Source organism: Heterocephalus glaber, unplaced genomic scaffold (assembly GCF_053883595.1).
Source record: "Heterocephalus glaber isolate CG9 unplaced genomic scaffold, H.glaber_assembly_v1.0 deba00001743, whole genome shotgun sequence".
In the NCBI taxonomy this organism is placed as follows: Eukaryota; Metazoa; Chordata; class Mammalia; order Rodentia; family Bathyergidae; genus Heterocephalus; species Heterocephalus glaber.
The window spans coordinates 1,021,350-1,036,043 of record NW_028258449.1 but is presented as its reverse complement, the minus strand read 5'-3'; the positions used below and the strand labels follow the sequence as shown (position 1 = coordinate 1,036,043).

The 14,694-nt window shown below is 42.8% G+C and overlaps 1 protein-coding gene across 2 annotated transcripts; it reads left to right on the top strand.

The window, feature by feature from the left end:
• The first annotated feature begins 99 nt into the window (after positions 1 to 99).
• Maip1 (matrix AAA peptidase interacting protein 1) lies at positions 100 to 9,717 on the top strand. Of its 2 annotated transcripts, none has more exons than XM_021249775.2 (5): positions 100 to 495; positions 5,153 to 5,224; positions 5,938 to 6,064; positions 7,598 to 7,699; positions 9,419 to 9,717. In XM_021249775.2, exons 1-5 carry the CDS (start codon positions 100 to 102, stop codon positions 9,445 to 9,447), a joined length of 726 nt encoding a protein of 241 aa, XP_021105434.1. In that variant the 3' UTR covers positions 9,448 to 9,717. The 2 variants fall into 2 exon arrangements, with proteins under 2 accessions (XP_021105434.1, XP_004871736.1); XM_004871679.3 differs by having other exon boundaries at positions 7,552 to 7,699.
• The last annotated feature ends 4,977 nt before the right edge of the window (positions 9,718 to 14,694 follow it).

Genomic DNA, 14,694 nt, shown 5'->3' with positions numbered 1-14,694 from the left:
AGCCTGACTCTCCAGTCCCTTTCTCCGACGCCGCTGACGTTGTTTCCTTCCGGCTTTCTTTCGTTGCTGCACAAGCAGTGGGAGTGAAAGGTCACCAACATGGCGCTAGCAGCTCGTCTGTTCCCTCGTTCCCTCCTCGCCTGGTCGCTGCCCGGTGGGGCAGCTCGGCTCCGGACCCCTCGGGGAGCTGCGGCAAGGCCGCAGTGGGCCGGACTCTGCTGCTCATGCCGCCGCCGCCTCGGCTCGGGAGCGGCGCTGTGTCCCCGCCGCCCGGGGCCTTGGCTCGCCCCGGGGGTCCCCGCAGCCCTCGCCGCCTGCCCCTCGGGTCCCCGGCGCGGCTACAGCACCGAGGGGCAACGCCCGGGGACCAGGATGATCGTCCTGGGGTTCTCCAACCCAGTCACCTGGGTGCGCACTCGCGTGCTCGCCTTCCTCGTCTGGGCCTACTTCGACCGCGAGTTCAGCATCACTGAGTTCTCCGAGGCGGCCAAGCAGGTGGGGGGTCCCTGTCCCGCTCTCAGCTGTAACGCGGAAGCGTTTGTCCCTGGACCCTGGGCTGTCAAATCTCGGTAGTGGCCCAGACACCGACTCCTCCAAGCCACGTGAAATGAGCTTCCGGGTGTGTTTGCTAAGTCCCTCGGGTTTGTGAGTGTGTGTGTGTGTTTTGTTTTCCCATTTCAAATAGAAATGGATTCAAAGCCCATTTCTGCCTCATAGAAGCTGTTCGGCCTTTCTCTGGCTGTGATTTTTCCAAATCTGTAAAATGGAGACGGCAATACATGGCTCATAGTGGGCACTCCGTGAATGTGTGTTGAATAAATTGAGGAGACAAGATTATGGTGAGGAATGAGGTAACACTTCCAAAGTACTGTCATGGCATCTCTGGTAGAAAGGCAGAACTCCCAGCCAGCTGTTTGACAGAGCTCCACCCCTCTGCTTGAAGGTAGTCTAGAGATGAGCAGTTCTACCCTTCTGAAGAGTGCTGGGATACTGTACACTGATAGTAAGGACAGAGTACCCGGCACACAGAATACTTAGCCTGGGGTGTTTCTCTGCCCCAGCTTTGTCAGTTATGGCTTTCTGAATGGCTAGTAATGTTTTGTCTTATTCACATGATAGTCACTTTGAATCTTGAGATCATTTGCAGATTTTGTGTGTACACGTATTTTTCTAGGGTAAAAGGCCATATAACCTATCTTTTTCTCTTTTTTTCATGTGGATTGAACCCAGGGCCTTCATAATGAGCTACATCCCCAACCCTTTTTACTTTTTTTTTTGACACTGGGTCTTGCTAAATTCCTCAGGGTGGGCTGGAGTATGCAATCCTTCAGTTTCAGTCTACCAGAGTGTTAGGATTACAGGTGTCAGCTCCCACACCTGGATTAAGCCTTCCTTTTGATTCTCTTAAGAGAGTTCACTCCCAAACATTGCAGAAGTATTGATAAAAAATAGAAATTGTTTATTTCACAGTTAATATCAATATAAACCTTATCATCAGTGTATTATCAAACCTAAATCATCAGTGTAATCATTTTATGGTATTGACTGTGTGCTGGTATCTGTATTTCTACTCCTGATTTATTTATTTCAGTAACCACAGCCATTTATATTTATTGATGTGACCTGTTACCTATAAATTGTTTTCTAATTTTATGTGACCTTTGTCAGTATTAACTCTTTTCTGAGTCAGCTCTTTATTTTAAAGTAAAAAATCCAAGAGCACACTTGGTGGACATGCCAAATTCAGCAGCACGATGGAGGGGTAAACCTCTGCTCATGTCAGATGCCCATGCAGCAGTCATTTGGTGTGATCCGCTGTTCTCCGAGGTCCCAGCTGATGACACAAGAGTGTGTCTACTTGATAACACATACAAATATGACTGTCAACTCATTTTTGTGTCAGTAAGGAATGGAAATCATCTGTCCACCATAAGCTTCAGGAATCAGGCTGTAGGTCTGTTTTCTCTTAACACCAGAGGAGTTGAAGGACTTTTTGGGTCACTTTCTGATCCTGTTAGCTGTTTTAGCTTCCCTCCTTCATTATTCAATCTGTATGAATTTTTGCTTTATATTGGTTCAGTTAACCATTCTGACTTTCTAAAAGAATGGGTCAGCTGTAGTACATATTTAGTGATTCCCTTAAACCTATGGTTCCTGAATTTACCCTTCGATCAAACATATCAGTTCTTCAACACCTACACAATACTTACGTTTTTATAAAAAGACACAGCCAAAAATCTCTCCATATCACAGTGCAATTATACCTTCCATTTTGTGGGTATAGTTCTAGGGCTTGGGAATAATCTGGTGGAGATCAGCAGAGCACCAGTCTCCCTTTGTCCTTGGGCTAATCTCCCAGAAGTAAGATACTGTCTTGTGAATATCAGTTAGACTAGTGAGAGTGAACCTTTTAATGACCAACTGCCAATCTGCAACCTAAAACCACTTACTTATTGCAAAGTGCCAATATTGCAATTAAACCTGAATACTGAGGTTTTAATTTAGGAAACAACTCATACATTAACATCTTTTGTCCTTAAAGAAAAACACAGTAGCATGCATGCCATAGGTTCGCCACCACTGGGTTAGACAATACTCATTAGGATTTTTATTTTAATCATGTAATATAAATATTTTCTAGTCTAACCTTCTTTTGCAGTTGATGAAATTTTAACTTTTTAAAGTTTTTAAATTTTCCCTAGAAGGGAAATAGCTGGGTCAAATGTAATATTACAGTGATGCATGCATACCCATAGCAGCACAACTCATAATAGCTAAACCTTGGAGGCATCTATATAGATGAATGGTTAAAGAAAATATGGTATTTACATATAATGGAGTAATACTCTGACATAAAGAAGGATAAACTTGAGGTATTTGTAGGAAAGTGGATTCACCTTGGACCATAATGTTAAGTGAAATAAATCAGACACACAAGCTTAAATATCACATGGTTTCTCTATATGAGAAATCCAAAGTATAAACAGCAGAATGAAAGATAATAGGAAGCAAGAAGGTAGGTCTTTCTCAGAAGGGAAAGGGATGAGGGGGTGAAAAAAGAAATTAAGATGCATTATGTCCATGCACCAGCTCCACACAAAGAATGTAAACATTATGTACTACAAACATGCACTAATGAAATTTGAAAAACAAGTGACAGAACTAAGCTCCAGAAAGGTGAAATGACTGATCAAGGGTGCATGGCCAGAGAGTAGCTGTCCTGAGACTGTGAGCCATCTTAGTCCTCCAGAGTCACTAGAGACAGACAGTCACATGGTGTCTAGACGAGCTTCTGTCACGTGAGTAGGAATAGGTGGCCCCACAGACCCTGCTTGCAGTTGATCCATGCATTTGATATGGTATTGTTCCCCACTGTAGCCCCCAAATTCCTGTTTTCTTCAGGCCTTGTACATTTTAACTTTTCCTGTGCAAAGGCAGGCTTTTTCCTGGAAACCTCTGCTGGAGGTTAGACTCTCTCTTTAGGGCTTCTCAAGGCAGGCTCTGAACCCCTCGGGCGGCCTCAAGTGCTTTGCAGGCGTGACTTCTTGGCCACACAAATGCAGGTTGGGTTTACACGAGATAGTTGTGGTCATTTCTTTTGCCTAAATTATTATCCATCTTCCACAAGAAAGCTTCCCAAGACATACAGTATCTCCAAACCCTGAGATCCTCTAAAGTGTTTGCAAAGAGTGTTTGAGTCCTCTTGGGTGTCTGCATCTTCTCAAATTCAGCTTCATTATTGTGTAAGTTTACTAGGACTGTTTTAGCAGAGCTGCACAGATGGGCTGGTTTAAACAATGGGATTTCAACAGCAAGGTATCAAAAGGGTTGCTTTCTCCTGAGGCCTCTCTCTTTGTCTTACAGGTGATGTTTTCTTGCCATGTCCTTCCATGGTCTTTACTCTGCATTTTTTCATGTCCTTGCATCTCTGTGTATGTCCACATTTCCCTGTCTTACAAGGACTCCAGTCAGATTGGATTAGCGACCTCCATAATTAGCTCAATCTAACTTAATTGTTTCTTTAGAGCCCCATCTCCAGCCACACTCCCAGACACCGGAAACTAGGGCTTTGACAGGGGTGGGGCACAACTCAGCCCATAGCGGGTATGCAGTGTCCTCTGACTGTGCATCTCCTTTCTTCTGCCAGTTCTTTGGATTTCAGGTTAAATGTTCCTTTCTTTAGGAACCTCTCTGACCCTCCCAGAATAGGTATAGATCTTCTGCACGCTCCCAAATCATCTTCTTGTTCTTAATGCTGTCTTGATTCTTGAATTTGTCAGCAAACTTATCTTCTTCCCCTAGTAGAAAGCTCCTGAAAGATAAGAGTCATAATTTACAGGTCATTTCTCATTGCTAAGAATGTATAAAATCCCAGTGCCTCCGCCCCTTTAAAATTGGACCTCACACTTCAAAGTGGGGATCCCTTATTTTAAACTATAAACTTCTCTTTTTCCCACTTTCTCAAACGTACCTTATCTTTTAATGAGGTGCATACTGCAATCCAGACTCCCAGTTCAGCCTAGGCCAGTGATGGTGAACTTTTCAGAGCTTCCAGTGATCCAAACATCATGCTGCAACACAGATGCCATAGGTCCACCACAGCTGGTCTAGATAGTCTCCTACTTCTTAACTGTTGTCTGTACTTAAGAGGTGGGTCATAGAACAGTCAAATGGTTTATCTTTATTTTAAAAGAATATATGTAAGTATTTTTTATTGAAGCATCTACTGTGTACACCACACTCTCATGTCCCAGATTCCTAGAATAGATACATAATTAGCAATACCCTGTATGTGGAGAGACCATCTCAGAATTGTCAGCTAACTTCAAAGGAGTCTTAGCTAACATTAATGTATTAGTAGTTGGCATTATCACCTTTAGTCTAAAATAGTCTTTGTTACACTTAGCTATTCAAGTATTAACATTGTATTGTATTTCCTAGAGTAGATACATAATTAGCAGTACTCTATATGTGGAGAGACCATCTAAGAAATGTCAGCTAACATCAAAGGAATCTCAGCTAACATCAACACATTAATATTTGACATTATTTATCACCTTTTCTCTAAAATAGTTTTTGTTACTTTTAGCCATTTAAGTATAAATATTGTATGATATTTTGAAATAATTGTTTCCTTCCTATTTTTTTCAAGGCTTTTTCTCATGTATCCAGATTGCTATCACAGTGTAAATTTGATCTGTTGGAAGAACTTGTGTCCAAAGAGGTAAAAGTATACTTTTTTTTTCTCCCTGTACTAGAGAGTGAGTCCAGGGCCTTGTGCATACTAGGCAAGCACTCTACCACTGAGCTAGGTTTCAGGATTTTTTATTTTGAGACAGAATTTCCCTAAGTGGTCTAGGCTGGCCTAGATTTTGCGATCATCCTCCTCAGCTTCCCAAGGAGATGAGGTTACAGGCATGCACCACCATTCTTGACTTAAAGAATACTTTCTTCTTTCAAAATAAATATACAGCTTTCTTTCAATAGAATGGTACGCATTCTGAGTTTTGCTTAAAAATAGTGTGTATGTGCCAGTGGCTTAAATAGAGCCTGCTTGCATACTTTATGCTATGTCCAAGCTGGAATGAGTCCAGCTATTTCAGGCACATGTAAGTAAACATTGTATCTTTCAGGTGATCTGTTTTTTTTTTTTTTTAGTACCGGGGTTTGAACTCAGGTCCTTCCGCTTGCGAGGCAGGCGGCAGAACCACTGAGCTAAATCCTCGGCCCTTCAGGTGCTCTTATATAGAATGTTCTATTAGGAATTATCTAGATGAATAAATAAAATGCCTTTCAGCCTTGCCTTTGAGGGTAAGGAGATAGCGTAGTAAATTTAAAACTAGGTTTAGAAAAATTCATTCCATGATAAAGATCATTATTTGTAATACTTTCAGAAGCTGAGTTGGTGACCTAACAGTTTGCCTTTTCCAAACTTAGGTGCTACCTGTATTGAAAAGAAAGGTTACATCACTGCCGGATAACCACAGAAATGCTCTTGCTGCTGACATAGGTGATATCGTCTACACGTCAACAGGGGACATCTCCATTTACTATGATGAGAAAGGTACCACTGAGCACGGTCAGCTGCTGAGTGACGAGAGCCGTCCAATTTAGCTGAACAGTGGATTCTGTCTGCCCTGACAGACATTTGTAGAGCCTCAAAGAAAAAGACAGATTCATGTCTAAGACTGGAGACGTGGCTTAGTTCCTTATGTTTAGATCCTCTGTTTACTACTGTTCGACACACAGGAGAGAAGATCATCATGTTGATGAAAATAGTGTGTTTAGGACAAGCTGTTCCTATGTCTCAAATCGAAAATGTTTATGTTTCACATTTCCTGACTTGAAGGAGACAGTTGAGCATTGTAAATATTCTATGGAAGGAGTAAAGAGTAAGAGAAAGTATCAGCTACAGACTGAAATGAGAAAAGATTAACTGTAGAATTCCCAGATTGGATTGGGGGATAATCAAAAAAATTAGAAAGAACTTTAGTGGTTATCTGGGTTTTTTCTTGTGCAATGTGTACATTTTCCCCATAGCATTCCTGAAAAGTTCATTGATAAATTGATGGATTCCTTATACACAGCTTCCATACACATTATGTGCCAGGCACATAGGAAATCTAGCCTATGCTTACATAATGCATGTGTCACGCCTGCATGATGCAGGAGAGTGTCAGCTCCCCTTTGCTGGACACAGTACCTGACACCTACAACTTAAAGAAGGAGAAGTTTAACTTCAGGGATCCAGTCCAGGTCTGCTGGCTCCCAGACAAAAGCATGGCCACAGGGTGTGCTGGATCTGAGCTGCTTAGTTTCTGGCTGCTGGGAAGCAGAGGAGGCACAGTGAGAGGCGAGGTGAAGGACAAGATCTGTGCAGCACCCAAGGTCCCTCCTCTGAACCACCCAGACACAGCTGGGAGTGGGCTTCAATATCTGGTCAAGTTGACAGTCGAGTTTGATGGCCACATTTCCCAAGGCAGTGATGCTAGAGGACTCTTACGGTTGGAAAAGTTTTATACACGTTAATTTGAAACGTGTAAATGTATTGTTTCATGTATTTCCTTCTCCCCTAATATTTCAAATCTTCCTCGCTACCATGGTTACTAATTGCTAAGCATAGCAGAGCAAATTAGGATGGACTAGAAACCTTTCTGCTTTCAGGCAGTGGGGTTCATTACTTGCCAGCAAAAACTGGCTTTTTCCCCACATTTTTGTCATAACAATGGATACTTGTCTTAAGATTATTATAATTTTAGAAAATGGTGTAAATTGAGAATAATCCATATAGTACACTTGGTAAAGTGTGTGCTTACTAACTAAAAGCTTATTACTAAGGTACAGAGAAGAAAGTAAGGTATGTAATAAACCCTAGGAAAACTTTCTAAAAATAAAAATGTATCAGAACAGGTATCTTAAGGTGCACTAGAATATGTACAGGGTTTGATCTGTAACAGCGATATTACTACAGCAAATTTCTAGCTTCAGCCTGGATATGTACATGATGGATCACTGTGATTTGTGTTTGTGTGTATGTGTTTTTTCTCTAAGGAAGGAAGTTTGTTAACATCCTGATGTGCTTTTGGTATCTAACCAGTGCCAGCGTCCCCAGCGAGGCTGTGCGTGGAGCCAGTATGTTCCAGGTTAAGCTGGGGGATCAGAATGTGGAAACTAAGCAGCTTCTTAGTGCAAGTTATGAGTAAGTGTAATGTACTTCACTGTTTCCTCCTCTAGAAAATGGAAGAAGGTGTGAAAGCTAAAGGGAGCTTTAGGAAGAAAAGGATGGAAATTTGACGTTATTTATGACACACTGGATATGAAACAGGAGTGTTAAGAAATTAGAAAGAGGTAATATTGCTGAGTTTCATCAAACAGGTTCAGCTCGCTGGTGCTGCATCCCCACCACCCGACAAGTGGTCACTTCAGCAGCCGTTTACCCTGCTGTGACTTGGCTGCACAGGGACCGTGCGGAGGCTCGGCCGTGGGCTTTTCCCTGCCACACCGGGGCAGGAGGGGCCGTTTCCGCAGTGGCTTCTCCCTGCCGGTGTGGGCCCTGGTGCTCTGTGGCTTCTCCATAACAGCCCTGGGTGACTCAGGCTCATGGTAGCTTCAGACTAGTCAGGTCTTTTACTTGGTGATTGGATCCCAAGATGCAGGAAATGGAAACTGCTAGAGCTGTAAAGGGTTACGCCGAGAATTAAAGCCTCATTGTTTGCAGTCAGAGGACCTGCACCATCTATATGTGTGAAGAGACCCACTCCTGCCAGGATAGTGGTGCAGGCCTGTGATCTTGACATTGGAGAGGCTGAGGCAGGAGGATTGTTGTGAGTTCAAGGCCAGCCTGGAATACCAGAAAAAGAAAACTGAAGAGACCCACTACTTTATGGGCCAACAAACAGCACGGCCCCATTTCAGAAGAGCACGTGGGCTGGGAGATTGGGCTGCAGCACTTGGCACCTGGGCATTTCCTATGTGGCCAAGCACTCCGTAGGCTTCAGATGCAGTACTTAGGGTTACAGCACTTAGGAGCACTTCTGCTGGGAAGCTAGCAAGTTATTCATAAGACATACTACACTGTTGTTTTAATAAAATTTGGAACAGTGAACAAGTCAGTGGAAACATAATTTAGTAGTTAAGAGGGAATACTATATGATGTTGCCAAAGTTACAGAAATTTGCCTTAATATAACATGCCAAAAATAACCCAGGAAAGAAAATGAATTCTGTTTCACTAAGGTACAAGAAAATTATATCCACATTTTTTCACTTCTCCAAAGAAAACTTTTTTTTAATTGCTATTTGTGTAATTATTCAAGATAATTTACTTATTTAAATACCTTTTTAAATCTATTGATTGTCTGTCTTTAAACACATCTTTATATTAAAGATTATTATCAATACTGAACTTTGTCTTAGCAGATACCCCTTTCTAAGACCACGGCAGGCTCAAATAGACTGGTGTTACTGAGTTCAAGTCTAAACCAAATCTACTACTTGTTACTAAATTGGTAACTTTAGCATTACTGAAAAAGAGCTTTTTCTGTATGCTGTATTTTATACTTAAAATCCTGTTTGGATCATCAGAGTACAGTTTATTATTAGGCACATGTGTAGCTAGTGTTTTATAGCAGCGTTATATCCAAGTTTCGTTTAGAATGTAGATCAGCCTGATAGGAATCCGGAAGGGGCTGGGAACAGAGAGGCAGAGCACTTGCTTAGTGTGGCGAGGCCCTTGTTCAATCCCTAGCACTGCCAAAATCAAAAAACACAAATAAAGCACAACTCAGTTGAGAATGTACTTCAGTTTGGGGAGGTATATTTTTTTGATTGTATAGTAGATTAAACTTTTTTGGATTTTGATTTAGCCAAGAACCACTGGGCTGATGTGAGATTCACATTATCCATGGGTTTTTTTCTAGATTTCAGAGAGAATTTACACAAGGAGTAGAGCCTGACTGGACGATTGCACGGATCGAACACTCAAAGTTACTAGAATAATCTTTCTTGGAAAAATCAGCATATGGACTTTTACCAATTGCTGTGAAATGCTAAGGAAGAAACATTTTGGATCATGTGATCTTCACTAAATCAAGTCTGTGGATTACTTTTGTATTAGTTTGAAATATCCCTTGCGGTATGTTGGAATGATACAATAAAGCATTTTCCAGATTGCTAGCACCTCCTTTAAAAGTAAAAAAAAAACCTCAGTAACACTAAATCATTGGTGTCATATTTAGTATTATTTCCAATATTCTGTCTGTATACATACAAATTAATTTTATAGACCTAAAGAGATACTGAACTACTTGCATATCTCTAAATTAACAATTCCTAAAGATTTTATTGTGGCCAACACACTTATACCATTAATCCAAGAATGTGTAATACTTATTTTTAAAAATCACTGTACTATTCAGTACTTTCAGTCACTAGCTGGCTGAAGAGCAGGGAGGTTCCAGCAGACCTGCCTCTGCAGAATGAAAGCTCTTAGGGCTTTTGAGGCATACAGAAGTACAAGAGGAAAAACACTGTCTCAGCCGCCTGTGGGAAATACCATTTGTCCTAACATACTTGTATTTGGAGTCCTAGAGGTTGGAGTAGGGAGACAAAAATGCTAAGCAAAACGGGCTGAAATTTTTCCTTGTTGATGAAAACTAAACCCACAAATCCAAGAAATTCAAGTAAGGTAACACAATTTTTAAAATTCATCAAGGTACATTATACTGAAATTATTGAAAGTCAACAAAATTGTAAAAGCACCTGGAGCAGACAGACAAGACTCCATAGAAAAGATCCAGGACCAAAGTGGCTACAAAGCTAGGCATGGTGGCGCAAGCCTGTAATCCCAGCACTCAAGATTGTTCGAAACCAGCCCGAACTGCATAGTGAGACCCTGTCTAAAAAAAAAAGTGGCAATGTATTTCTTTTCTCAAACTGCAAGTGAGAGATGTTGGTATGGTAACTTTTAAGTGCTGAAAGAAAAACTGTCGGTTGAGAATTCTCCCTTTAGCAAAAGGATTCTTCAAGAATGAAGGTGAGATTTTTTTTCAAAGAGAAAATATGTGAGAATTTACCACCAGTAGACATTCTTCATAAGAACCATTATGGACTGACAACAGTGGAGTTCAGAAATGGACTCATGCGTACACAGACAGTTGATTTTTGACAGTGGAGCCAAAGAAATTCAATGAAGAAAAGATATTTAACAAATTACAGGTTCACATGAAAAGTGAACCACAACTCTTGTCTCACCATACATAGGTTTAGCACAAAATTCAGACTGAAGAGTGGCTCATAGACTTAAAAACTAAAACTAGAAAACGTAAAACCTAGAAGTTCTAGAACTTCTTCACTACCTTGACATAGGTGAAATCCCCTAGGATACAGAAAGCACGAACCATGAAGGACACCACAGTGTTACCTAATCACCTGAGGCAGGGCCCCCAGGAGTGAATCCTAGTGGCTTTCTAATTAGCCAGGTAGACACACACCCATACATGTCACTTGCCATGTGAGGGCCTATAAGGAGGCCAAAATTTCAGAGCAAGAAAATGTTTTGCAAGAAAAGTTGCAGAAAAATAAGATGAAATGATTATTTTTATAAAGTATAAGAAAATCTGTATTCCATCTAATCTTTAATTTTCATGTAGTTTCACCTAATCTTAGATGAATTGTGTAAGAAATAAGGCAATATTACTAAAAGTAAAAATACAGCCAACAATTACCATGGCCTCTGTTTGTTTTTTGAGACAGGATCTCCCTGTGTAATTCAGGCTGGCTTTGAACTCACTATGTAACCTAGGCTGGCTTCGAATTCACAGTGACCCTCCTGCCTCTGCCTCCCAAGTGCTGAGATTACAGGTGTCCACACCCAGCCTGGCCTCAGTTTTAAGATGTCTCCAATTTGAAGATTTTTAATGGATGGGGAGGTGTGACGTAGAATCAGGGTGGATTTTCACTCACCAGGTGCACCTCAGCAAGGCAGGGCAGGAGCGTTAGTCCTGCATGGTATCTGTGTTTTCTCAGTAAAAGCAGTCAGTCTGTATTAGGTTTTCTGAAGGAGCAGAATCAATAGAAAATATATGCACAGTTAAGCCAGGGGTCTGATCGGGTCGGCTTGCAGGATCAGAGGTGCAGTGTCCACAGTGATCTCTGCAGGATCCACAGAGCCATCTGCCTGCTGGAGAGCCAGGAATACAGTCACTGCTGCAGATCCAGTGAGATCAATGGTGCAGCCACAGGGCAAGGGTGGAGGCCCGGAAACAGTGTTGGCAAACTGGAGACCAGGGTGCAAAGGCTGGCCAGCCAGGAGCTGTTCAACATCCGGCACCCTGCCTTCCTTCCTCTCTTCTGTCCAGGCTGCAGCCTGTTGGGTGGTGCCACCCACATCCAGGTGGGGCTTCCCCTGTGTGCAGGCCTCCGTGCCAGTCAGGCGCACCCCCCCCTGTGCTTTGCTAATCTGCCAGGCCTTCTTAATCCATTCTGATTACCAGGTCATGATCAACACCAGGCCTGTGCAGAGAGGTACGAGATCTGTCGGATAGATGCCCTTGAGAGGAAGCAAGGACACCACCAAAGAGAACTAGAATACAGCTGACAAGGCTGCAGCAGCCGGCATGGAACCACTTCCACCAGAGGAGACGGACTCACGTGAGCCTCCATGGCCGCCATGGCCACATGGGTCGATGCACTTCATGTCTTGAAATGAAACCCTAAATGCCTGCTTGGTAACTAGAAGTCCTTAGGGCACTAGCTCATGTACCGACGTCTCACGTGTACAAGATTGTCCCAGGTATGGACTGCCGCATAACAAACCCAAAATTTAGTAGCTTAAAACAACAATCATTTATTTTACTCAAGGGAGTTTGGAAATTTGGGCAGGGTTTGGCTTGGCTATATTTTACTTCATGTTGCATTGACGAGGGTCACATGTTCAATTTGATCCTTTTCAGGTTTTTGTTAAACTTTATTACGGTCTGTCTAGAGTAACTTTTTCTCTGTAGAGACTGTAGTCCTCTTATTCAGCAATAGCATTTATGGGATCTACTAGATGCCCCAAGGGTCAAGCAGGACAAGACTACGCTGGCCAGAAAGAACTCAGATAAATTCCTGGAAGTAGAGGATTTCTGGGAATTATTCGCCTCACAGCTCTTGATCATGCTTGGCTTGACTCCATAGAGTCTCATCACATACTTTTAAATATCTCAACACGTGTTCCCAAATAAGGACATTATCCTGTATAGCCATAAGAAAACCATCAATTATTCTATAATATCATCTAATATTAAAGTTACATTAAAATTCCCTCAGTTGTCTTTAAAATGACTTTAAATCAAGATCCATTCAAAGTTCACATACCACACTTGGTTATTGTGTCCCTTTAGCCCTTTTTGAGAGCCTAGAATACCTCCATCCTTGTCTGTGACGTAGCCTTTTGAGGCATCTCGTGGAGTAGACCTCCAGCATGACCCATGTCCTGATGTGCTTGTTTGTTTACTGTGGCAGCAGTCCTGTAAGCTGGAAGTTAGGTCTAGAGCTTGATTAGATGAGGGTTTAAATTTTTTTGGCAAGAGTATCTTGTAGATGACCTGTGTACCTCAGGTAACTCGAGCTGGCACACTGTCTCAGGGTCCCGCTGTCTGGGTGGTGGTGAGGGCACCCCTTCAAGGTGATAACTAACCTGTGGGGTGGTGGTCGATACCTTGCAGACACTCCTGCTCTGCCCAGGCCATCTTTCCAAGCTATGCGGGGCTAGCTGGTGCCCACACCCTCCCCAGGACAGCCACATCCCCATCCCTGCAGCTGCTGAGTACATTGCCTTCTGGGGCAAAACGAGCACATAAGCTCTTGCCATGAGTTGTCCAGATTGTTTAGGCAGCCCAGAGTGGTCATGAGCATCCTCAGTATGGACAGGTGGGCAGCTCAGACCCAGAGGGAAAGAGCCAGATGACGAAAGCAGAGGGCAGAGTGCTGTGGGGCCATGAGGTCGAGGACTGTGGAGAATGCTGAGGCCAGGGAAAAGGCAAGGTGTGGCTTTGCCCTAGAGCCTCTGGAAGGAGCAGCAGCACACAGCACAAAGCCCGTTCTGGTCTCAGAACCGCAAGCAGTAAGCCCACTTGTGGCGTGCACGGAGCTTACGGTAGCTTCACACACCAGCAGCAAGAAATCAATACAGGAGATGATGCTCATAGGACTCAGTGTTACATCACAGCTTGCAAAATGATGCCTCTTTCACTTCTGTCTACCCTCTATTGGCATTCTTCTATAAAACTGAACCTCGAATCTTTATTTTTCTTAAATATCACTACAAACTCATGACTTTTTATGACTGTAATTGTTTTCAGTACTGGAGATTGAGCCCTTTGCACTGAGCTACATCTCGAGCCTTACCTCCCACTCACTTCCTCTCTTTTTGAGACAGGGTCTCACTAAATCAAGGGATTTCCCTGGCTGGGCTCAAGCTTGTAACCCTTCTGCCTCAGCCTCCCACTGTGCTAAGACAGCAGGAGTGCACTTCCAATATCAGTCACAGTTGTTACCCTTGGTGCTTAAATAGGTTTACCACTGGGAGCCCTGTGTCCTGTCTGCATGACCCATTAAAGAGGACGTGACTGGATGTTAGTCTCTGAGTGCCCTGTGTTTTCTAGGATCGAATCCATCCCAGGGTCTCCTTGTTGTATCCTGTCTCAAGCCTGGATCAGCCACTCCTTCAATGAGTCCTGGCTGCTTTTCAGTGTGATGAAGTTCAAAACCAACACTTACAGATCTTGAAGAGCTTTCCTATTTTAAGTCTGTAAGAGAATGTTCATATATATATTTGAGGTTTTGGATCACTTACCTGAAAGACCTTTGGGGGGATGGAGATGTGGACTGTTCGACTGCTCGTCTTTATTTTTGTCAGTCTTATTTAAAATAATCCCTCCCAGATCCCTGTGCCCTAACCTTGATTTTTTTTATTGCTATTTATAGCACTTGTCACCATTTGGCACTGTAACATGTGTTACCTTGTTAATTTACGCCAGTCGAATAAACTCGGGTCCTTGCGCTTGCGAGGCAGGCGGCGGATCCACTGCGCTACACCCCCGGCCCTGTTCCAGCGACTTTTAAAGTAAGCCAGGACCTCTGTCTTTTCCCCAGATGTAGTTCTAGGGACTAGAATGGTGTCTGGTCCATCGTGGGGTTGAGTGCGCAACCG